The 26,642-nt window shown below is 40.2% G+C and overlaps 1 protein-coding gene across 2 annotated transcripts; it reads right to left on the reverse strand.

The window, feature by feature from the left end:
- Window positions 1–11,099: 11,099 nt before the first annotated feature.
- Window positions 11,100–15,712, reverse strand: LOC148361799 (RIB43A-like with coiled-coils protein 2). 2 transcript variants are annotated; one of them, XM_088342586.1, is made up of 2 exons: window positions 15,538–15,712; window positions 11,100–12,516 (listed from the first exon to the last, which is right to left on the reverse strand). In XM_088342586.1, the coding sequence occupies exon 2, from the start codon at window positions 12,440–12,442 to the stop codon at window positions 11,438–11,440; it is 1,005 nt and encodes a 334-aa protein (XP_088198712.1). In that variant the 5' UTR covers window positions 12,443–12,516; window positions 15,538–15,712; the 3' UTR covers window positions 11,100–11,437. The 2 variants fall into 2 exon arrangements, with proteins under 2 accessions (XP_088198712.1, XP_088198711.1); XM_088342585.1 differs by having other exon boundaries at window positions 15,524–15,710.
- Between the last annotated feature and the right edge of the window lie 10,930 nt (window positions 15,713–26,642).

The raw sequence follows: 26,642 nt of genomic DNA on the forward strand, positions 1-26,642 counted from the left end.
CTAGTCAATCACCAGACAGTCAAGTCACTCAAGAAGAGACAGTCAAGTCACTCGCTCCTCTCACCTAGGGACAGTTTGAACCGGCCAACTAACCTGAAATGTATGTTTTTGGAATGTGGGAGGAAACCGGAGTGCCCGGAGAAAACCCACGCAAGCACTGGAAGAACATGCAAATTCCTCCAATGAGAATGAAGAACAGTTTCACATACTTAACGTCTTCAATATCCAGTTGTGTTAAACACATTGATTTCCAATTATTCCAGCAATCTTGATTTTACCAGCGAGGATACGTGCCCTAGGGAAAAGAATTGTATTACTTTCAAGTCTCCTAATAGAATAGATCCTACCAATTCCACTAAACGTCCAACTAAGAAATTCCATTTTGGCAGCAGTGACTTGTCGTAGGAGTGGTGAGGTGTCAGGCCAACTTCGAGAGTCCATGGGTCAATTTTCTGCGCTCTGTCCAGCTCTCAGCACAGATGTAGGATAACAGTGATAAGACAATTATGATAATATCATACACGACAATCCCTCATTTTTCGAGGGGGTTGCGTTCTAAAAAGGTCCCACAAAAGTATTTATTTAATTATGCATTTATTGCTCGAGAACAAACCCCATTTACAGGCTCATGGATTTAACAAATGTTCTTTATAAAAGTGTTCTTTACACATAACTACTCCATTGTCAAACTATCGTTACCACATTATTGCTCAAGTGTACGGATTAAGGAAACGATCCACTCAGTTGCACATGATACTTTGTTGCCATCATGTGGACATTATGGCAAACTGCATTTATTTTTCAGTTCGCAACCCAAAATGTTGAGGCATATTGGAGCAAAGAAAACAAATCTGAAGCCACAAATAGATTAAAAGCCTTATACAAACCTTATAGGGAAAGAAACACACACTGTATCCATCTATATTCACTGGAAACCGTTAAGAGTCGGGGTGGGACAAAAAGTCGATTCATGTATGAATTGTGATTTTATTTTTTGAAAATTTCAAGACATTTCACCCAGGAATCTCTCTATGACGTCCTATCCGATACGTAAAAGTGTGGAAAAGCAATAGGGCTGTTGCAAATATGACATTCGTGTCATCGCGAATATTTTTCATATTCGTGAGTATGTTTTACATCCCGGCTCCTAGGCTTTGTAGCGTATAATGAACTGACCGATAACGAATAATGGATAATGAATAACGAAGATAGAACAATAACCCTTAACCCCCCCCCCCCCCCCCATTACCGTTTTTTTACAGTTTCTGAGATAAGCTTGTTTTTACTTTTTACCAGTTTTTGTTTTCAAATCCTGAGAACTTAAAGAAAAGAGACATTATTCTGCTGCTGTTAGCTGCATTCACTAACTCTTGAAATCTCGAAACTTGAAAAGAAGTAAAGAGACATTTATCTGCTCTGCTTCATTTAAAGTGTGTGCAAGTGTGTTGAAATTGGAGTGTTTTTTTTCTCATTTGTGCATCTCATTTTTGCACTTAATCACTCAAAAGTTGAGTCAAAGACCTTACGACCTGTTACTTCATCTGTGCTGTGTTACTCAAAATGTTTTAATATAACAGGCTGAAATCGTGCACCGTGGCATTTGCTGAAATAAAAGGGGGAAAAGGTTAACAATGATTGACTTGATTTCTTGACCATAACATTGCTCTTATTTATTCAGGTGTTTGGTAATTAATACTAAGTCAATATTGTCATAATCGGATGTAATGCAGAGGGGATTTAATTTTTGACTGACAGACATGATTTATTGTACCAGAAGTGTCTGATCTAAGTTGCTTGTTTTTTAGGAAACAAAATGAGACAATCATCAATTTTATCAAATACTTGTGGAATAGCAATTATCGAGAATCGGGACCAAAGCATATGGTCCAATCCCCAGTTAGGAGTCCCGTTTGCCTTTTTACAGAACCCAGATATTTTTCCGTCATCAAACATTTTTGAAAGAGCCTTTTTGTCCCATCTTTTGTGGATCCAGAGCATTTTGTTGAGGATTTTGAAGTAAAAAAATAATTTTGCGTAAATAATGTAGGTTCGTCAAGTTATGTTTAAGAAGTCTCAAAGGGCTGTACAGAGCACAGATTACTATCACACCAAAATATTGATAGCGTTTGTGTTGAAATAAACCTAACTTATCCTTTAGTAGGGTCGTGGGGGTGCTGGAGCCCATCCCAGCTATTATCGGGCAGTGGGCAGGGGACACCCTGAACAGAACAAAAAAACTCACTCGCTTATTCACACCTAAGGACAATTTGGACCGGCAAATTAACCTGACATGCATTTTATTGGAATGTGTGAGGTAACCGGAGTGCTGCACGAGTAACCGAAATTGAATCGATATCGCGACGTGACGTAGTGCGTTAAGTGTAACCGTAAAACAGTTTTTTTTTCCAAGAATTCATAGTTCCAGTTTGTTATTTGAGTGAACTGTCACATATCACAATGTTTAACATTTTGTCACAATGCTTAACAGCGCTGGCCAATCAGAAGCAGGTTTTAATGGCACCAACCAATAAAGGCAAGGCAAAGTTTGCAAGACATGTGTTAAGACTTTTGATAGGCTGGTGTAAGCTGCCAGTCAGTCATCAGTGAGGCTAACAACTCTTAAGCCACCACTGCCGAACGTGGATAGTCACCAACGCCAGATCCATTACCCATGAAACGGGCAACTTGGAGTTACTCATAGTGGAGAACAGCTACATTTGTGACTCTTGTATTTCAATCATCACTAAGATATTGCAGAAGTTACGGTTACTCAACGCTAGGGTGAAGCTAGCTAGACGATTCAATTTATTACAAGTTGTTCTCGAAGTTTGATCTCCAGTACATATTGCACGACTGTATGGATTCAGGACACAATCCAACTACTTAAGATGATATTTTCTCGCCATCATGCGGGCGACAAGAATGTGACGTACCAAAGAATAAAAGTACGCTATAGGTAGGTTTAGGTAGGTATAGGTTTTTATTTTTACAAATAACTCTTTTACTGTCAAATTATCATTTTAAAAATAATTGTTTTACTATACTGCACTACTGATTGGTTATACGGACAATTCATTTTTGACCAATTTGGGCACTTGAGCAGAAAGCTTTTTGTGAGAACCTGATTTAGGCAGAAATCTTAAAAAACAAGTAAAACGATTACCGTAAATTCCGGACTATAGAGCGCACCTGATTATAAGCCGCACCCATCACATTTTAAGGGGAAAATAGATTTTGTCCATACGCAAGCCGCACCTGTATATAAGCCGCATGGACCCACATCAAACAAACATGAATCTAATCCAAGCCAATTTTCAAGTCCTGCGATTGATACTAAATGTCCTTCATTGAAGCACACAGTCAAAAAATCACAGCCGCCAAAATGGATGCAAAACGAAATTGGTACTTAAAATTTGTTGCAGACCTGCAGATTCTGAGTGCTCGTTGATAGTAATCCAAGGAAAAAAAGTGTATATTTCCAAAGGTAAGGGTGGGAAAAATATATATCCATTATTGTCTACCGTGTCCACAAAAACTCACCTTTACCGGTCCCCACTTTCCCATCAGCGTTGGCGTTTGCTCCGCCCCTCTTTTTTAATTTGCTCGTGCAGAATAAGTGTCTCAAATAAATACAAATAAATACATTACAAAAATATACAGTTGCAAATACATATTACACATATTTACAAAGAAAGACGGTACATTGAGAGTTTTCAAAGCTTTGATAATAATATCTTTTATCCTAAACCGTGCCTTTGGGAGGTAGCCTCACGCTTCTAAGAAGACGCTCGCACACCTTCAAACTAGTGTGTTATAAAAATAATTGACGCAAACGTAATAATCACGGCTGAGCGTAGCTGCGGTTGATGGTGGACGCATCAGGTTAGCACTGCTCGTTCTATGCGTTTATACTGTCATTGGCGTCGGTTGTAAGAGTATTGTTAATTATTAATTTTACAATTCTAACCATTTTAACATAGTTAGAAGTAAAGCAGCCGAGTCCTGCCATGGCCGGGCATTATACCGGCGGGCGGAGACGTAACTGCGTGAGATTCTTGCTCAAAGATGTTGTGGCAATTTCGGAGGGAATGTCAAGGACGGATTTTATTAACAAGTTTGTTGAAAAGATTCTGAAGTTTAAAAAGGAGGAGGTACATGCTGTCATAAAAATGACTTCTGGCAAAGGCTTTGATGTGAGTTTTGAAACGGCAGCTCTTTATCAAGAGTTTTGGAATCGCTTTGAGGGAGTGAGGTCCCAGTTTTCAGGATTTACAGTGGAGAAGCTGACTGATAATACTAACAAGATTGTCGTTGTTAGAATGTTTAGTGAAATGATCAGTGCTGATGACGTCTGTTATTGGTTGAGTAGATACTGCTCAGTAAAAGGCCAGGCTATGAAGGTGAGGTGTGAGAAAGGCTATTGGAATGGTGCCTGGAGGGTACCAGTCCAACTACGGCAAGATCCTCAGGGCTTTCAGGGACTGAAACAAATTCCGTCGACTATATTCCTGGGGGAAAACCGTGGCTTTATCCACTATCAAGGGCAACCGAAACTCTGTCGCAAATGTGGTGAGCATGGGCATCTGGCTGAGGTATGTGATCGAATTTTTTGTGGAAAGTGCAGAACAATTGGACATTCCTTTGAGGAATGTAGCAATAGCAGAAAATGCAATCTCTGTGGAGAAACGAATCACCTCTTTAGAAACTGCCCGAATTCGTTTGCTAACAAATTGAAAGCTAGGAAGGCAGTTAACAAAGACAACAAAGACAATGAAATGATGTCAGACAACATAGATAATGAAATGAATAAATGTCACAAAGACAATGAAGTGAATAAAGATAACAAAGACAATGAAATTAATAAAGTCATGGAAATACAAAATGAAAATGAACAAGAAATTAATGAAGTTATAGAAATACCCAATGAAGATGAACAGGAAATGAATAAAGTTATGGAAATACCCAATGAAATTGATCAAGAAATGCACAAAGAAATTGGACAAGACAAACAAATTGAAAAAACAGATGTACCTACCAAAACCCCTGGAGCAGAGACCAGAGAATCAAAATTGAAACAGGAAGAACCTGGAAATTCTGATTCGATTTCTCATAAAATACCTGAATTTGGACATGACAAACGAATAGAAAAAGCAACTGCCACTCCGAAAACACATATTAATCAGGAAGGGCCTGGAAGAGAGTTCAAATTAGCAAATTTGTTTGCTACGCCATTGCCGGGATTTGGAGAAGTCAAACAAATCGAAAAGGCGAATGACTCTCCAAAAACCCATACGGGCACTGGAAAGAGGAGTAAAAGTAAGACAAAATTGGGAGTGGTGAAAAAAACAGAAACAAAGATAAGAGATTTAGAAGAAAGCCGATTGCCGGTGAATAAGCCCACAAGGGAACTGTATGAAGTTGAGACGGAGGAAGTCGGGGAGGGAAAAAATCTGACCCTTAGTGGGCAAGGAAGTAAGAGACCCCCTAACCCAGAAAAAAGGGGAAGACCTGGAACCACAGACAGAGAGTCAGAGGGTCCCAGAGTTTTCCCCGGTGAGTCTCAAAATGAGGTACTACTCTTAAGTGATGTGTCTGACACAGGTGACACTCTCGATGATCTCGATGATCACCAAAGAATGGACTCAGATCCCCCGGTTTTGTCTAACTAGTTTAAATACTTTAACAACAATTATGAACATTACATTCTCTACTATCAATGTGAGAAGTGTGAGATCAAAGGTTAAGGCTCACAGTGTTTTATCGTTCTTAAAAACTATCAGAACGGATGTGTTTTTACTACAGGAATGCTGCATCCCCTTTCTAAAAAATTATAAACAGTGGGAAGAGATTTGGCCATATCCGTCATTATGGAGTGGCTCGAATGAAAACCGTAACGATGGGGTAGCCATTTTAATAAACAACCCTCAACTCATCATAAAGGGGAGTACTGTGATAAGAGACGGACGCGCAATCTTAGCAAGACTTTCTTATATAGGGAATGATTTTAACCTCATTAACATATACGGCCATGCCGACAGACAACTCAGGTACGAACTTTTAGAGGACATCCAGTCGCATATGCTAGGCCATCAACCACTAATCGTGGGAGGAGATTTTAATTGCATCCTAAGTAGGAAGGATAGAAAGAGGAATGATGAGGAGTTTAAAGTAGATAAAACATCAACTTTATTACAAGACATGTGCCGGACATTTAAACTGGTGGACTGTTTCAAATCCATACATCCAGGAGAGGAGGGCTTCACCTGGTTCAGTAGTGACAATGCCAGAGCCTCTCGAATAGACTACATATTTACGAGGGGTTTAGCACAGAGTGATGCAAGATTAATTCCAGTTTTTTTTTCGGATCACTTGCTACTGTCCTGCTCTTTCTCATTTCCTTCAGGTATGACTGTTGGGAAGGGTTTGTGGAAGTTAAACTGCTCCCTGCTGGAGGATGAGGCTCTAGCCGCACAATACAGGGAGCTGTACAAAGACTGGCAGACCCTTCAAGACTCGTATGATTCACGAGCACAATGGTGGGAAATGACAAAGAAACGAACACAGACCTTTTTTAAAAATGCAGGGAAAAACAAGAAACTCAAAGAGATGAAACGCATGTCGGGACTACAAAGAAGACTCCAACGCTATTTCATCCTAACAGAAAAGGGGATGGACTTTAATGATGAAATCAAAGAGATCAAACAAGAACTAAACGCTTTGGCGGAAATAAAGAGCAAAGGCATCATAATAAGAAGCAGAGAAAGAGAAATTGAAGAAGGGGAAAAATGTACACGCTACTTTTTAAAAAAAATTATGGGCAAAAATGAGGGGATTTTTAAACTTCAAAACGAAAACGGGCAAATAACAAAGGAATGTAGTGAAATAACCAGATTGGTCGAAGACTACTACAAAAAATTATTTGAAAAGAAAGAAACATATGAGAATGAAATGGGGCATGTATTAGATCATATTTCAAGATCAGTGCGTCAAGACCCCTTTTTAACATCGGACTTTACCCAAGACCAACTGAATGATTGCATAAAGACTATGAAAAAAGGCAAATCACCCGGGGAGGACGGACTCAACCTCGAATTTTACCGGACTTTTTGGGATATTTTAGCACCAGATCTGTTAACTGTTTTTAACGAATTTTCCAGTCGAGACCATATGCCAGACAGTTTCAGAATCGGGATAGTTACTCTATTGCACAAAAAAGGAGACAAAATTGACTTAAAAAACTGGCGACCCATAACGCTTTTAAACGTGGACTGTAAAATTTTCAGCAAGCTTCTAGCAACACGAATGTCTGTTGTCTTGGGAGACTTGGTTGATCCAGACCAAACCTGTGCCATTGTGGGAAGGAAGATCAGCGACAGTCTCATGCTGATCCGTGACACCATTTGTTATGCAAGAGACAGAAACATGCGACTAGCGGTCCTAAACCTAGACTTTGAAAAAGCCTTTGATCGAGTCTCGCACCAATACCTCTTCAGGGTATTGCAAAAATGTGGTTTTCCCCAAAAATACATCAATTGGGTAGGACTGCTATACCGAGACATCTACAGCAAATTCATGAATAACGGGAATTTATCGGAAGCAATCGAGATCAACTGCGGTGTACGTCAAGGTTGCCCTATGTCTCCCCTTCTCTATGTTCTTTGCATTGAACCTTTGGCACAAATGTTAAGAAAAGATAGATTTGTCGAAGGCATCAATATCCCAGGAAGTGGGGGACAAATTACCAAGTGTGTTTTGTACATGGATGATTTTAATATTTTGTGTACTGACCGCGCATCTGTTGAAAGAGCCCTTGACTTGACTGACCTGTTTGGGAGGGCGTCTGGGTCAAGGCTAAATAGAGAAAAATCACAAGTGAAGTTTTATGGAATGTGGAAAGAGACAGAAAAGGCAGGACTCCCGCTGACGGTGTTAAAGACAGACCAGAAAATCCTAGGGATAAAATTCAATGCGGATGGAGGAGGCGAGACCAACTGGGATGACGTGACAAGGAAAGTTAAGCAAAAACTTGTTTTTTGGTCACTAAGAAAACTGACAATAGAGGGGAAGGTCCTAATCATCAAAGCGATCATCCTCCCAATGCTTTTGTCAATCAGTTTAATTTTTATGCCTAAAAGAAACGTGCTGTTACAAATGGACCGAGCCATCTTTCGCTTTGTCTGGGGCTCAAAGTGGGAAAGGATAAAAAGAGATACAATGAAAAAGAAAAAGGAAAAAGGGGGGAAAGGAGTGCCTGACCTCCAGCTTTTCCTGGGAAGCAAATATGTCTCTCTCCACTTCCAAAACGCTGTGGGCCCACCCAACAACCCGAAAAGTCAAGCAATGACCCGTTTTTGGATGGGCTCATATTTGCGGAAGCTAAAGCTTGTACCAGACAATCGTTTGATTCCAGTTTCGTTTAACTTGCCACCAACACATCTCTTTATTCGGGCTTTTTTGAAGAAGTTTGATTTGGAAACACAAGAATGTCACACTTTACAAAACCACAGGGCCCTTATTGCTATTGTGCAAGAGCGAGCTACAGTAAGCCCTGTGCGGGGGCTTGCGTTTGGCGAATCCACAACGGTTTGGAGCAACGTCAATCATCCTGCCCTCCCAAACAGACTACGAGACTTGTCATGGATGGTGGCTCATGAAGTTCTCCCAGTCAGAGCTGTAATGCACCACCGAGGAATGTCAGCGACTTCGACGTGCCCTCGACCTGGCTGTGGCGCCCAGGAGTCGGTGAGGCACCTTTTTTGTGAGTGCAGCGCTGCCAAGGTCTTGTGGACAATGGCCGAACAACTAGGAAAGTTCCCGGACTTGCCAGCAGGAGAGGTCCCTGATGCACAGTACGTGCTTTACGGGGTGAGTCGGTCGAGGAGGCATCGGAACGACTTTGCCAGGGACTGGCTCACTCTCGCCGCCATCAAGGACGCCATCTGGACCTCCAGAAACCTGCTGGTATGGAGGTGCAGGCAGATCCCCCCCGTGGCTGTGCTCCAAATGGCTGCAGATACCATACAATCTGCGAGCGGCGGGCCTAGGACGCAGCCATAAAGAAGACTCGTCTGTACCCACCCGGAGGGGGGAGCCGGAGCTACACTGTGGGAGTCCCGGCAGCAACGGCCTGGGTTGTGGAACCCAGAAGGGAGAGGACCCACGCAGAATGGAAAGGACCCACACAGAGGACTGGAAGAATGCTGCTTGGGAGGGTGGGATGGCAGAGCTATGCCCTTGCACAATAGTATTGCCTTTTACACGCTGGTTAACTACTGTTAAAAGAAAATAACTCTGAAATTGTTTAATTGATGTTGAAAATGTCAGGAAAAAATGTTAAAACGTCATATCGTCACGTCATATTGTCAAATATAAAAAATATATAAAAAAAAAATGTGAATATGCTTGATGGCTGTGTTTTGCTGCTGTTGGTGTCGGTGGATTTGTTCAGACCGAGGACAATCGACTTTGGCCTGGACGGATCTATTGACACTAACAAAGATGTTATATAATGAAATTGTGAATATGTTTGATTTTCGAGAAGGTTTGTTCAAACCTCACTTTGTGTTTGCTGTTAAAAACGTAATATTGGAATATAATATTGTGAATGTGCTTAATTGCTGTTGAGATTGTCATGATTGTTTTCTGTTTTTAGTGTCAATAAATTTGTTCAAACCAAAAAAAATCACGGCAGACCAGACCAAAGACAATCGACTTTGGCCTGGATGGATCTATTGACACTAACAAAGATGTTATATAATGAATTTGTAAATATGCTTGATTGCTATTAAGATTTTCGAGAAGGGTTGTTCAAACCTCACATTGTATTTGCTGTTAAAGACGCCATATTGAAATATAATATTGTGAATGTGCTTAATTGTTGTCGAGATTGTTATGATTGTTTTCTGTTATTAGTGTCAATAAATTTGTTCAAACTTGAACTTGGCAGACCATTAGCTTCTTCCTCCTTGGTAAAGACATCTAGATTGTCATTCTTAATGTCGGAAATAAATTTTATCTTGATGACGTTGTTCCACGCTCCCTTACTTCAATACACCCCAGCTATGTGCCCGTTTGCATTTAACATGGTGGCTGTGTCATGAGCCTTATTTTGTGCAATCTGCACGATGAGGGCATGTCTATGCTCATAGGTTGTGTTCTTCCTCGGCACATATATTCCACCGGTCTAAATCTTACCTCTCTTACTCGAGCGCCACTGGCGGCCGTTAAAAAATTACATAAATTGGCCGCATCTCTGAATAAGCCGCAGGGTTGAAAATTTGGGAAAAAGGTAGCGGCTTATAGTCCGGGATTTACAGTAATTAGGAATTTTTCAAAATGGTCCACTTTACTTCAGATCAGGGGTCTCCGACCATTTTTCAAGCTGAGAGCTGCTTCTCATTACTAAGTCGTGGAAAGCGAAGCCAGTTTAAAATGAATTTCTGAAATAGCAACTTAGCTAGATGGTTAGATAAATAGCTAAATAAAAAGTAGCCTTGACAGTTAGCTCGAAAGGTAAACGGGTAAAAAAACTAAAAGGGAGCTAGACAGCTGGCTAAGAGTAAAAAGCTATCTAAAGATTCAGATAGAAAGCTAAAAACAAAGCTCGATAGCTAATTACAAAAGAGGCCAAAAACCTAACTTGATAGCTAGCACAAAAGGTTAAATCTTAGCTAGAAATGCAAAAAAACTATGAAAAAGGTAGCTAGCTAGTTAGCTAAAAAGCTATAAAGATATCTATCAAGAAAAAACTACATGTTTTTGCACATAAATTGGAATATAGTTTGTTGTATTTCCTGTCAAATAAATCAATAAAAAGATGAATAAACACATTTGTTTAATACACGAGAATAGCTAGATAGCATGCAAAAATGCTAGCTAGCTAGTTTGCCAAATAGCTATAAAAATAACTAGCAACAATGCTGAAAGCTAGCTAGAGAAAAACTGCACCTATTTTTTGCACATAAAATGGAATTTAATTTGTTGTATTCCATGTAAAATGAATCAATTAATAAATTTGTTTAATATACACAATAAATGTCATGCTACTCTCTTAATTGTTTTCAAATAAATATGAATCCTTGAAAAAAAAATGTCCATGAAGCCCATGAACTGGACATTTTTATTAGAATTACTAAAATAACAACTTATCATGTTATTACTGTGTTGTTCCTGTGTTATTAGCAGGTTTATTATTAGATTCGGGTTAAATAGACTCAGTCAACCAATTAAAAATCATTTTACTAAAAAAAATCACAATGGTGAGCTATTTTCAAAACAGGTCAGCGAGCACCTCAACTGTCCATAGGGGTACCCTGGTGCCAGTGAGCACCACATTGGAGACCCCTGCTGAAGATTACATTTCGTTTGATATTTCACTGTACAAGATTAGCAACAATGCTAGGGCTACATCTTTCTTTCCATTGGAACGTGTATGCTTTCAGCGACTGCAGGTGTTGAACTTGGCGAAGAAACTCTCATCGATGCGTCCCCTGGTTATGTCAGGTCTGTTGCGGCGTTCGTATTCGGCGGTGATGATGTTGTTATGGTCCAGTTCCTGCCGCAGTTCCTTCTTCTGACGCTCCTGCTGCCTCTGCAGGATCATCGCTGCCCGGGCCGTCTTGGCGCTCCAACGGGCGTGTTGTTGCTGTTCCTTGACGCCCTCCAACTTGGTCATCATCTTCTCCTGAACCTGAAGGTTCCAGAACTTTTTCATCTGCTGGTAGCTCTCCGGACGTGGCCTCCTGTCGTAGCTGTGAAACATCCCTGGGACCCCCACCTCGGTGGGCTTGACCTCCGTGGGGTCGTCCTCCAGTTCACGCTCGTACCGCTGCCTCTCCACGGCCATGACTCGGTTAAACTCGTTCTGTTCCATGTGGTTTTTCCTCCTCCTCTCCAACTGAGCGTTTTCCAGTTCCTGAGCCACGTTGTCAATGTGGACTCTGAATTTGTCGTCTTCCAGCTGGGCCATCCTCTGTCTTTCCTTCTCCACGGCTTGCTCCGTCTGCTGCTGGAGCAGCCACTCCCTCAGTTGCTCTTTCTGCCTGAAAATTCGATCTTCGCTCTCCGGGTCCTCACCCGCCATCCCGGGAGGCATCATGTGTTCGATGATTTCGTCGTCTTCCGGCTGGTTCATCTTCTCTTGGATGGCGCGCTCGTACTGTTCCTGGAAGTTGCTCTTCCGCATGGCGTGCTTCTCCCGATCTTCTCTGACTTGGAGGAGGTAAGCCGTCTTGCTATCGTGGAGGAACTGGGCCTCGTACGTGTCCTGCTCCAGTTTCTCGGCGTCTCTCCATTTCTTCTTGTCATCCACTTGCTTGTCCAGGCCTTGCTTGTCGATGCCGATGGTTCTCAGTTTGTCGTCAAAGATTCTCTCTTTTCTCTCGCGCTCGTTGTTGCGGCGGCGCTCGATGCTCGCCAGTTCAAAGCGAGTGCTGTTCAACATTTTGGCTGATGAATGTACAGTTGGTGACCGTATGAAGTTTGGAGCCCTCTGCTAAATTTTCTTTTTTGCTAGGCCTGAAAGAAAAAAAAGGGGGAAAAATCCTATTTAAAGGAGCTGTACGGAATTCGGAACTTTCTTAACCTTTGCTGCCATCTTTTGGCGTGAAGTCATGATTGCAACTTTAGTCAGCTCATTCATGTTGTGTGTGCAAGTACATGAATATCTTAGACACGCTCAATTTAACTCTTCTTTTTTGATTGTTTTTGGGGTTAGGGATGGTGTTTGGACTTTATTTTAAGAAGGCCTTTTATTACTTTCACCATTTTGCTGCTACACTTGCAAATAAAACCCGTGGGACGATCCTGACGTCACTCTCCAACACACCCCCAACCCCCATTTCCTGTACCTAATGTTTCCACCCTCTGAACAGCTCTGATAAAAATAAAATTTAAAGAAATAAACTCAGTTAAGCATTGTTAACACATACTTTGAAGTTGATGTCCAGAACTTCAAAATATTCTACTTGTTGGCGCCATCCGCTGACCGAAATCATTATTGCAGCCTCTGGCAAGCTGCTTGTTTTACTCGCGCAAGTATGTGACTCTCTTAGAAGCTCTCAAATAATCCAGATCTTTTTGGGGGCTTGGGTTGGCATTTGGACTGCACCTAAAACATTTCTTTGCTTACGTTCACCATTTTCATCCTAGAATAAAAGAAAACCACTTGCATGTGCGTAAAATCACTTAAACCCCACACCCTCGATTTTCTTATCGTTGTAACTTTCTATTACATGCTTTTGATGGAAAGGTTTGAGTGAGATAACGTGTTCCAAAAAATAAGAACGAGGGCAAGCACATTTTCACCCCAATATGTAATAGAACCAATCACTTCATGTGGTTGTGGTTCTAAAACTGCCCTCTAGTTAGCGCTACAGTTGCCTTAAAACAAGGACTAACGGCTCCGAGATAGTTTCTTACCCTAGACCATCTCCGCCATAAACAAGCGTACGAAAACATTTATAACTTTCCTTGAAAAATTGTTATCCATATCTTATTTATCGACTTCTTGGGGATTCTGTTTTTAATTGCTTTATTTTGTTCCCATGCACTTACATCTTAGGAGTCTCTAAACACTACCTTGTAAATAGTTTAAATGTCAAGAACCGGAACAGGAAGAGAACCCAGATGCGTGACGTTTCTCACACAAGCTTTATTTTACGGGAAATGGGGCAGTCATGCACGTTAACTCAAACGCCAGTGATTCGGCAATCATCTGGTGGAAGACGTAAGGCAGCAGTCTGGCGTGGAATGACAGGAAGCCAGAGGTCGAAGAGATTGATACCGATTGCATGAGCAGATATTGGACAGATGGGGTCGATACCGGACAGGACGGGACAGACAGGATTGATATCAGGCACTGGAGATCGAAATTAAACAGGACAAACTAGACGAAAACGAAACTGGAGATCGATATTAACAGGACAAAATAGACGGAAACAATACCGGACGGGAAACACAAGCAGGAAACCGGACAGAGTCAAAACCCTCATCTTGTGGGTGCAGATGTTCGGTGACGGACTGACAAAGGGTGAGTGAGAGCACTGAGCTTAAATCGAAGGGAAGCCAATCTGTCAACGAGCCGCAGCTGGCACCACACGGGCGGGGCCAATTGGGCGCCATGGCAACCGTGACAGAGAATCTATTTGTGTATTAAATAAATTTATTTATTTATTTATTTAATTATTTTATTTTTAATGTGCATTTTTTAACTAGCTATCCGGCTACCTTTTAGCTGTGTATTGGGCTAGCTATCTTCTTACCCTTTTTGCATGATATCTAGCTAACATTTTTTTGTTTTTGCTAGTTACCAAAATAAATTTTGGGCTTCTTTCCAGCTGGTTATCTAGCTTTGTTTTTAGCTTTCTATCCGACTCTATGGCTTTTTTTACTCTCAGCTCCTTTTTAGTTTTTTACCTGTTTACCTTTCTAGCTAACAGTCACGCTACCCTTTTAGCCATTTAGCCAGCCATCAAGCTAAGTTGCTTTTTTAAAAATTCATATCAAACTGGGTGCCCATTGTGCTAATTAGTAACAATAAGTAGCTCTCAGCTTGAAAAACGGTTGGAGACAACCTGGTGTAAAGTATATCCTGGAATGCAACGTCTTATCTTGTTGTAATAAATGCTCAATATGTTATCAATGATAATGGAGACAATGATAATTCTAATTTTGGGGGGGATGGAGTGGTTGTGCCCAATCTTTCTATCCCATGGATCGGTCTAATGTTTGACAATGATACCATTAGTATTCATAACGATAACAATATCAATGAAATTCAAATCCACTATATCACTACACATTTAGATGACATAGAAAATGTGTTGGATTATATTCATAACACAATTTTTACTCACACTAACTCGTTGTACAACATTGTTTTGTCTGTTTTCCAATATAATATAAATAGATTGATGAAATAAAATCGAATGCCTTTTCCTATGTCATCTACACTTCTTGTTTAGTATTTGGTGTTTTCACTGTCCCGATCTGGGTTTGATTCCTGTTGCATCTAATGCTTAGCTTGAGTGGTTAGCAGAATCGGCCGACTGAAAGATACATCATTGCTCAAACATGGTAATATGGCAAGGCCTTGTGTATGACACGCATCAAACTTTGACTTTTTTTTTACATGAATATATGGGATATAAGCTAAAAAATTCTTTATTTTCTTTCTCTACAGCCGGATACTGGTTTTGAAGACAAAACACAACAAGCTCGTGTCCATTGAAATATAATTGCCGTTTTTATTCTGTTTTTTCAAATGATGTTGGGAGGAATCAATGCAAGTAGTGAGAATGTAAAACTGGCTTTATATTTGGTGAAACTCAAAGGAAATGATTGATCACAATCAAGATATTTTAGGGTTCCTACAAATATGTGCACAGTTGATACTTGCACACATCTTGGATGTACATTTTTTTCTATTGTTAAGAAAATAAACCATTGACTCAACTGGAATGACCGAGTTGAGGACTTTGCCTCCTTAACACAACTGTCTTGAATGTGTTTCGTGATCCGTTACCTGTCTTGGCTCACCAGCGGTAAGAGCGTTGTCAGGGCCTCCGGTCATGTTTTAAAAAGCCAAACATGCCAAGTGCATCCAGGTATTTCCCTGATTTTTAGTCAACTACTCCATCTCTGCACCATTCTTGCTTCTGTCTTTCGTATTCAATACCTCATCAATTACAACATCATCACATCAGCGTCAGGCTCCTGCGTCAAAGAATGACATCAATCGTCGGCAAAGCCTTGCGCGCCGATCTGCCCGGCTGAACTCATTCGTCGTCACGTCATCATAAAGTCTTCAAAGTGACACATCGCCAAGAGTCAGCAACAAACTATGACATCATGCTAATGATAAAATCTGTGCCTCAACACGAAGAGTCTTTAAATATTTATAACTGCAGGGCATAGGTGCAACAGCCAGGATCCAGCTTGCGATACGCAGTGCACTTCCTTTAAAATAGTATTTAGTTGTAGTTACTCGCCACTTCTTCCAAAAAGCAACTGAGTTAGTAACTGAGTTACTCCATTGTAAAAGTAACTAGTTACCAGGAAAAGTAACAATCTCTATTACTTTAAAAAAAGGCTGTTGTACGTTAAAGAATCTGGCCGCCTGCGGACCATGGCAACTAACACAGCCTCATCTCCCTAGCTAGGAAACGTGGCAAAACCAAGCCATGATTCTCCTTTTCCCCTATTCCTTGGCTAGATTTCGAAGAAGGTTTTATTTGACATGGGGCCATTTTCTAAGTCTACAAGGGCTTGTGTTAACAATATCCTTAATTCTTTTTTTGTGATCCATTTCCTTGTCATGTAAATGAATGTAGTTTCAAGTTTGTTAGTTTCAAACACGTGCATCATTTATTTGTGTGTCTCTACTGTTTTTCTTCTGGACTAATCAATCTTTATTCATATCCATATTGATAATGTTGTGGAAAATAGACCCTACATTTTCTCCTACAATAATTTAAAGGTAAAATTCAAATGTTTAGAGTATCGCTTCTTTCATGCTAAATACTAGCCACAATGTGAGGCTATGTCGAATTTGGGTGGGAAACCATGAGCACGGCCACCACCTCTGTGGTAGGTGCTACACGTCCCTTAAAACAAGGACTTACAGGCTCAGAGACAATTTCTTCCCAGGGTCATCGCCACGCTAAAGAAGTGTGCAAAACTGCACAAATATATATCTTGCAACTTATTTGAGAATGTTTGTTGCTGCTTGCTAATGGTTTTTCACTATTAAAGAGGTTCAAGCACTAAGCACCGAGTGCATATTTCCAAGAGGGTAGCCACAACTCTCCGATGGGACTCTTGAAAGACATATGTTTCTGTTTTTTTTTCTTTTTGGTGGGGTCTTATGTGTGTTTGTTAGTTAGTTTGTGTGTTTTTTTTAATGGAGGTGTTAGTTCTTAATGTGTTTTTTGTGTGCTTCCAAAATCAGCAGGTCTCAATTTAAAACATGAGCAATCTAAATCTTGTTTCATATGATGTACATGAGAGGAACCACCCCATTAAGAGAAAGGAGATATTGAATCAACTCAAAAAATTGCAATGCTCAGTAGCGTTATTACAGAGACACATTTGACAGAGATTGAACATAAAAAGTTAAATAGAGAATGGGTAACCAGGTGTTTTACGCCTCTTATGGTAAGAGAAGGAGAGTAGCAAGTTTACTTGGAAAAGGTGTAGCATTTAAAGTCGAAAAAGAAGTGAAGGACAATCTGGGTCGATATATGATTATACTGTAGGGTCAATGGCCGGTTTGGAAATATCAATAATGAATGTTTATGCACCAATTGAAGAAAATAAATGGGATTTGATGGATTCCCAGGGGTGTTCTACAAAAGCTTTAAGGAAGAATTAACAGCAGTGCTACATTAAGTATTTAACTATGCGCTAACAAAAAGAGATTCCCCCCAAATTGTGGTCAGAAGCCATCATAACAGTCCTGCATAAAGAATGCTGTGTGAAAACTATTGACCAGTTAGTTTACTGTGAAACAATTTAAAAATTGCAAAAAGAATGCAGAAATTCATAGCGGAATGAATTCTGTTTATTTCGGGAAGACAGGGTACAAACAATATTAGGAGGATATTAAACATAATTTCGAGCACAAAATATAAAGCCCAACCCTCGATGTTACTGAGCTTGGATACCCAAAAAGCTTCTGATAGGGTGAAATGGAGCTTTTTACATCAAACACTTATAGCTTTTGGCTTCCCTCAAAAATTTGTAGAGTAGGTAAAAAAAATCTATAAAAATTCTGAGGAGTCAATGGTCACTGTTCGGACTTCTTTGAAAAGAGGAGTCAGGCAAGGCGACTGTTTAAGTCCTCTCTTGTTTGCAGTAAGCATAGAACCACTCGCTGAATCGATAAGACAAAATGAGCAAATAAGGGGAATATTAAATGAGGAAGGAAAACAGCATAAAACATCACTGTTTGCAGATGACTTGTTGGTAATGCTGAAAGAGCCCTCTGGTGTATCACTACCACTGTTGGAGAACCTTAGAATATATGGAGAAGTTGCTGGGTATTTGACTAATGAGAGCAAATCAGTAGCAATTAAGATATCAGGAAAATATCCAACAGAGGTGATAGAAAGATTTGATTTCAAATGGACAAATAAAGGGTTTAAATATTCGGGGGTGACTATTACACCACATTCCACACAGTGGTTTGATGCAAATTATGGAAAGTTGATGAAAGAAATAAAGAAGCATTGGGAAAGATAGAAGATTTTCCCCTTAAGCCTTATCGGAAGGGTAGAAACAGTTAGAATGAACATATTACCAAGACTATTATTACTGCTTCAGTCTCTTCCTATTCTGATCCTGACATCCGCATTTAAAGCGTTAAATAAATTGATATCAAAATTCCTTGGGCAAAATAAGAAACCTAGAATTAAATACAAAACCCTTTTAGCTTCCAAAGCAAAAGGGAGCCTGGACCTACCTAATATGAGAAATTATTATTGGGCAGCTCAAATTAGAGCTCTTATTCTGTGGATTATTAGAGACAAAGATAAAATATGGGTGGACATGGAGCAGCGGTCTTGTCCAAATGTGCCTGTGGAATCCTTACCATTCATGTCAGTAATGATGTGGAAGAAGTTAAAACTCAAGAGTGAATGGATTAAGGGAACTATTAAAACATGGTCAACAATACAAAAAAAAAAAAAATCAAAAATATCAAGGTCTGTGAATAGGGCTACAAAAATAGTGAAAAAAAACCCAGATTTTAAACCTGGGGTTATGGATGCAGGATTTGAAAAATGGGCCCAGAAAGGATTGGTGTTGATCACCCAAGTGTTAGAAGGACAGGTATTGAAATCTTTTGAACAACTTAAACAAGAATTTGACCTACCTAGAAATGATTTTTATAAAAAGGCATTACCTCCAGAAACATTATGAATAGGGGAAAATATGTAAGGAGCCAACTAAAGTTGAGGAATTATTGATATCATACTCAAAAGAACAATTAATAAAGGGGTTATCTCAAAATTGTATAAAGCTCTGCAAATGGATCTCAATAACGATGAGATGGAGGTTAAGGAAAAATGGGAACAATAAGCTAATGTAGTGATAAAAGACGACGACGACTGGGAGAAAAATTTGAAAGAGGGACACAAAATAACCAGCAGTCCGACATGGAGGGAGTTTGAATGGAAAGTAAAAATGCGTTACTTCTATACACCCTCTATCACTTCAAAATATAAGAATACATCCTATTTATGTTGGCGTAACTGTGGGAGGGTCAGAGATTTCACGCATATTTTCTGGAATTTCCCTGTGATATTAAATTTCTGGAGAAGAATTCAGACAGAGAAAAAAAAATTAATAATTATTGGTTGGGAGTTGCGGTTGGAGCCAGTATCCTATGAATTAGGAATTTTGCCAGAAAAATTATTGACTGGTTAACATTGAAGCATTTTATACATTTGACTATAAAGGATATTATAAAATAACCTACAAAGTAAGTACATGTACTCAGTTTGATGCAGTAGAGAGATTCACTGACTGCTTTTCTTCTACATTATAATAGTTTATTTCCTTACAACATAAATGCAGTAGAATGAAGATAATTCTATTCTATTCTATTGGTGGTGGCAGGGCCAGAAAAAGAAGTGGTGATAAAACAAAAGCACAAGTGATGGACTAGGGCAGTAAACTGCATAGATTAAGGGTCTCCAACGTAGTGCCGGCGGGCACCAAGGGTGCCCACGGGACTTTTTCTGTAAATATCACACCAGTGCCGGGTCATTGTGGATTTCTAGTAAAATGATTATTTCAAGTGGTCGACTGAGTCAATTTAACCATACTTCCTACATCTCTCACGTTTTATCTTTCTTTCTTTCTGGCTCTCTTTCGCTCTCATTTTCTTTCTCTCTCTTTTTTCTTTTTCTGTCTCTTTCTATCTTTCTGTCTTTTTTTTATTTGTTTCCTCTCTTCCTCTCTGTCTTTCTCTCTCTATTTCTCCCTTTTTCTCACTTTTTTCCCCCTCTTATTTCTTACACTATCTTTCTCCTTTTCTTTATTTCTTTCGTTCTCTTTTTTTCTCCCTTTATTTGTCCCTTTATTTTTCTCTCTCTTGTTCTCTCTTTTCTCTCTCTCTCTCTCTCTTTTACTATTTATTTTTCTCTTCTTTCTTACTCTATCTTTCTCGTTTTCTTGTTGTCTTTCTTTCTGTTTTTCTTTCTGTTTTTCTTTCTTGTTCTTTTTCTCTTTCTACTTCCTTCAATTAGATCAGGGGATGATGTTATTGTAACCTCTGCAATCCTTGGAGACGTTTTGTGATTCATTTCTATACAAATACATGTGACTTGACAATAATTAACCTGGTAATAACACAGTAACAACACAGTAAATAGTACAAGATAAGTTGTTATTTTATAAATGCAAATAAAACTAGGGGCCCTTTGCGCTAATAAGGAACAAAAAGTTACTCTCAGCTTAAAAAAGGTTGGAGATCCCTGGCATAAATGGTGGCGGGGTTGGTGGCACTACAGTAGGTGGAAATAAAAACACATAAAATTACAGTAATATGCTTGGATTCCAAATCAGATCATCAATATAGTTATAGTTAAAATTGGAAGGCCGTATTGATCCATAGATAATAATATTGATCCGTACCAAGTACTCGCTAACGTACTCCTTATTATTGTCATTATACGAAACATTTTTCTTTTCAAATATTTGGATTTCTTAAACAACTTTTATAATATTTGGGATGTTAAATAGCACTTTTTTTTCAGATGTGATACAGACATGCAACTCATGAGTTGAGTTGATACTTGGAACAAATACGAGCAAATACATTTTTTTTCCCTTTGAAAAGAACCCGGATTATAGTTTTAAAGAAATATCTCTGAATCCCAGCATTTGGTCTAATTTTTTTCCTTTTCTTACTGGCAAATAATATTCTTCTTTCTATTTGATGTTTGGTAAATGGCTATTTGGGGAAAGCTGATACTTCATGAAAAAAAATATGTATTTTAGTCACTTTTGGTTCAACTTGTTTACTAAACGATGGTAAAAGCTATCAAGATATTTCTTTCTAATGAAAGATGATGGTTGAAGCCATGGGCGTAACAAGCATCCTTCAAATTCAACCCAAGCACTCCCCCCCAAAATTATAGCATGTTTAAAACTCTCTTTTCCTTAATAAAGGAGAGGATATGCTTTAATTTAATAAAACACGTTAACTAAAATATATTAAAAAAAAAAGAAAAACAAAACAAAAATGAATAAACACAGCTTGGTTTGGTTTGAACAATTTTATTGACACTATTAACAGCAAAAAAACAATGTGAGGTTTGAACAATTTTAACAGCAATTAAGCATATTCACAATTTCGTTATATCTGACAATATGACGCTTTAACATTTTTTTCTGACATTTTTAACAGCAATTAAACACACAATTTCATTATATCATATCCCAACAATATCAGTTTTTATCGACACTTTTAACAGCAATTAAATACATTCACAATTTTATTATATCATATTCTAACAATATGAGGTTTGAACAATTTTTATCGACACTTTTAACAGCAGTTAACCAATGTCTAAAGGGCAATACTATTGTGCAAGGGCATAGCTCTGTCTTCTCAAGTGGGATATAAGCAGCATCCTCCAGTCCTCTGCCCAGGATGCTCAAATGGGTCCTCTCCCTTCTTACTTCTACCTTCCACAACCACCCGAATAACCAGGCCGTTGCTGCCGGGACCCCCACAGTGGAGCTCCGGTTCCCTCCTCCGGGTGGGTGCAGACGATTCTTCTTTATGGCTGCGTCCTAGGCTTGCCGCTCGCAGATTGTATGGTATCTGCAGCCATTTGGTGCACAGCCACGGGGGGGATCTGCCTGCACCTCCTTACCAGCAGGTTTCTGGAGGTCCAGATGGCGTCTTTGATGGCGGCGAGAGTGAGCCAGTCCTCGACAAAGTCATTCTGTGACCTTTTCGACCTAGTCACCTCGTAAAGCACGTACTGTGCGTCAGGGACTTCCCCTGCTGGCAAGTCCGGGAATTTTCCCAGATGGCCGGCCATTGCCCACAGATCCTCGGCAGCGCTGCACTCACAAAAAAGGTGCCTCACCGACTCCTGGGTGCCACAGCCAGGTCGAGGGCATGTCGAAATCGCTGACATTCCTCGGTGGTGCATTACGGCTCTGACTAAGAGAACCTCGTGAGCCACCATCCATGACAAGTCTCGTGTTCTGTTTGGGAGGGCAGGATGATTCACGTTGCTCCACATCGCTGTAGGCTCGCCAAACGCAAGCCCCCGCACAGGAATCACTGTTGCTCTCTCCTGCACAATAGCATTAAGGGCCCTGTGGTTTTGTAAAGTGTGACATTCTTGTGTTTCTAAATCAAATTTCTTTAAAAAGTCCAGAATAAAGAGATGTGTTGGTGGCAAGTTAAAGGACACTGGTATCAAATGATTGTTTGGTACAAGCTTTAGCTTGCGCAAGTACGAGCCCATCCAGAACCGGGTCATCGCTTGACTTTTCGGGTTGTTGGGTGGGCCCATAGCGTTTTGGAAGTGGAGGGAGACGTATTTGCTCCCCAGGAAGAGCTAGAGGTCAGGCACCCCTTTCCCCCCTTTTTCCTTTTTCATTGTATCTCTTTTTATCCTTTCCCACTTTGAGCACAAGATAAAGTGAAAGATGGCTCGGTCCAGTTGTAAAAGCACGTTTCTTTTGGGCATAAAAACTAAACTGATTGATAAAAGCAGTGGGAAGATGATCGATTTAATGATTAGGACCTTCCCCTCTATTGTCAGTTTTCTTAGTGTCCAAAAACCAAGTCTTTGCTTAATTTTCCTCGTCACATCGTCCCAGCTGGTCTCGCCTCCCCCATTCGCATTGAATTTTATCCCTAGAATTTTCTGTTCTGTCTTTAACACCGTCAGTGGGAGTCCTGCCTTTTCTGTCTCTGTCCACAGTCCATAAAACTTCGCTTGTCTCTTTTCTCTATTGAGCCTTGACCCAGACGCCCTCCCAAACAGGTCAGTCAAGTCAAGGGCTCTTCTAACGGATAAGAGGTCAGTACATAAAATATTAAAATCATCCATGTACAAAACACACTTAGTAATTTGTCCCCCACTTCCTGGGATATTGATCCCTTCGACAAATCTCTCCTTTCTTAAAATTTGTGCCCAAGGTTCAATGCAAAGAACATAGAGAAGGGGAGATAAAGGGCCACCCTGACGTACACCGCAGTTGATCTCTACTGCTTCAGATAAATTCCCGTTAATCATGAATTTGCTGTAGATGTCTCGACATAGCAGTCCCACCCACTTGATGTATATTTGGGGAAAACCACATTTTTGCAGTACGCTGAAGATGTATTGGTGCAAGACTCGATCAAAGGCTTTCTCAAAGTCTAGGTTTAGGACCACTAGTCGCATGTTTCTGTCTCTCGCATAACAGATGGTGTCACGGATCAGCATGAGACTGTCGCTGATCCTCCTTCCCACGATGGCACAAGTTTGGTCGGGATCAACCAAGTCTCCCAAGACTGCAGACATTCGTGTTGCTAAAAGCTTGCTGAAGATTTTACAGTCCACGTTTAAAAGCGTTATGGGTCGCCAGTTTTTTAAGTCAGTTTTGTCTCCTTTTTTGTGCAATAGAGTAACTATCCCTATTCTGAAACTGTCTGGCATGTTGTCTCGACTGGAAAATTCGTTAAAAACAGATCTGGTGCTAAAATATCCCAAAAAGTCCGATAAAATTCGAGGCTGAGCCCGTCCTCCCCGGGTGATTTGCCTTTTTTAAAAGTCTTTATGCAATCATTCAGTTGGTCTTGGGTAAAAATGCTGAAAAGGGGTCTTGATGCACTGATCTCGAGATATGATCTAATACATGCCCCATTTCATTCTCATGTGTTTCTTTCCTTTCATACATTTTTTTTGTAGTAGTCTTCGGCTAATTTGGTTATTTCACTAATTTCCTTTGTTATTATCCCGTTTTCGTTTTGGAGTTTAAAAAGCCCCTCACTTTTGCTCATAATTATTACATTTTTCCCCTTCTTCTATTTCTCTTTTTTTGCTTCTTATTGTGATGCCTTTGCTCTTTATTTCCGCCAAAGCGTTTAGTTCTTGTTTGATCTCTCTGATTTCATCATTAAAGTCCATCCCCTTTTGTGTTAGGGTAAAATAGCGTTGGAGTCTTCTCTTTGTAGTCCCAACATGCGTTTCATCTCTTTAAGTTTCTTGTTTTTCCCTGCATTTTAAAAAGAAAATCTGCGTTCGTTTCTTTGTCATCTCCCACCATTGTGCTTGTGAATCATACGAGTCTTGAAGGGTCTGCCAGTCCTTGTACCGCTCCCTGTATTGTGCGGCAAAGGCCTCATCCTCCAGCAGGGAGCAGTTCAACTTCCACAGACCACTTCCAACAGTCATACCTGAAGGAAGTGAGAGAGAGCAGGACAGTAGCAAGTGATCAGAAAAAAAGACAGGAATTAATCTGGCATCACTCAGTGTTAAACCCCTTGTAAATATGTAGTCTAATCGAGAGGCTCTGGCATTGTCACTACTGAACCAGGTGAAGCCCTCCTCTTCGGATTGTTGGGTGGGCCCACAGCGTTTTGGAAGTGGAGAGAGACATATTTGCTTCCCAGGAAAAGCTGGAGGTCAGGCACTCCTTTCCCCCCTTTTTCCTTTTTTTCATTGTATCTCTTTAATCCTTTCCCACTTTGAGCCCCAGACAAAGCGAAAGATGGCTCGGTCCAGTTGTAACAGCACGTTTCTTTTGGGCATAAAAACTAAACTGATTGACAAAAGCAGTGGGAGGATGATCGCTTTGATGATTAGGACCTTCCCCTCTATTGTCAGTTTCCTTAGTGACCAAAAAACAAGTCTTTGCTTAACTTTCCTTGTCACGTCATCCCAGTTGGTCTCGCCTCCTCCATCCGCATTGAATTTTATCCCTAGGATTTTCTGGTCTGTCTTTAACACCGTCAGTGGGAGTCCTGCCTTTTCTGTCTCTTTCCACGTTCCATAAAACTTCACTTGTGACTTTTCTCTATTTAGCCTTGACCCAGACGCCCTCCCAAACAGGTCAGTCAAGTCAAGGGCTCTTCCAACAGATGCGCGGTCAGTACATAAAATATTGAAATCATCCATGTACAAAACACACTTAGTAATTTGTCCCCCACTGTTGGAGAAATTGGAGGTCCGATAATCGAGAGAAAAGTCTTCTCATATGTGGATAAGAGAAATAGACAGGAGCCAGCCTCGTTACGGAGGGAGATGTCACTTTATTGATGCGTCAATAAAGATCTCACAGAGCTAGGAACATGACAATGTATTTAAAGCTGGTAGTGACGATTAGGCTTCGATTGAGTACACCCAAAAGGCGGTCCTGTATCACGTATCAAGTACAGAGCGTCCCGTCCCTTGCACACTATCTTCAAGGAAACTTAATGTCTGCCAAGAGTATCTTCAAGGATGTCTACCCGACCTTTTCCCACTACTGTAAGCAAGTCTTTCTAAATTTCTACATGTATGCAAATCTATTCTTCAAATGCAAGTGTATTTACCACAACATATCCCCCCTTTTTTTTTTTTTTTTTTTTTTTTCTTCTGCTACCATATCCCCCCTTTTGGGAGTTTATACTCCCACTTTGAATGGAAATTAAAATTGAAAATCAATACAGGGTAGTGGTAAAGTATTACAAATCAATAATATCAATACACGGACAGAGTTTACGCGAATCGAAAATAAAATAAAATTCTGGCGGTCAGCCTGCTGTGATCATTCTAACTTTCATTGTTCTTGTTTCATTTACAAAAACCCCCAACACTCCAAACATCTGACCCATGCACTAACCCCCCCTTCATTTATCTTTATCCATACACACTGGATTATACACGCGGACCGTCGACGGTTGATCGGTACGTGATAAAGGTAAATGAATAAATGAACTGATAAGTGAGTGATAACAAATTTCGGTAACAGTCGTCGATACATTCCAAGATGAGTGCATGACTGGATAGTGATATCCACATTGGCCTTTGGCCTGACCCCCGTGAACAATTTGAAGACCATGCATTGTCGTATTCGTCAACGGGTGTCGTGAAGTCAGATGTTGGAGTGAGTGTTCATCCCAGCAGGCATCACGCTCAGTTTCCATGCAGCCAAAAACCCGGAAGCGACGATGCATCCTGACCATCCCAGACAGCAGCTTGCTCCCCGGCAGTGTGACATACCAACAAAAGAATCACAATCAGAAACCAATATATTTGTTGCTGTTATTCCTAGTGCTATATAGTGTGTTGCGTGTTTAACAATAGTGCTAATTGATATCGTATTCAGTCCAGATCATCATATGTGTCTCTTTCCGCAGATGCTCCATTTTTTATTATAATGTAGACTGACTATTAACGTTGCCAGATAAAATTCAAGGCGTTGAATTTAGTTGAGTCATCTGTTCTTCCTCACTAAGGAATAGGCTTGGATATTTAATCACTAACTGTGCTCATTGAGCTTCTGCCACCCTAGTATTAGCCACTACTGTCATTTGTTCTCCAAAAGTCTTAAGCATTCCTCTTTTAAGAATAGGTATGGCACAGAAACACAACAAACACATAATTATTACGACAGTTAGTACAAAAATTTCCCCCTTCGCTAAC

This window comes from Urocampus carinirostris, chromosome 8 (genome assembly GCF_059441175.1).
Source record: "Urocampus carinirostris isolate Australia breed hairy pipefish chromosome 8, RoL_Ucar_1.0, whole genome shotgun sequence".
Classification (NCBI taxonomy): domain Eukaryota; kingdom Metazoa; phylum Chordata; class Actinopteri; order Syngnathiformes; family Syngnathidae; genus Urocampus; species Urocampus carinirostris.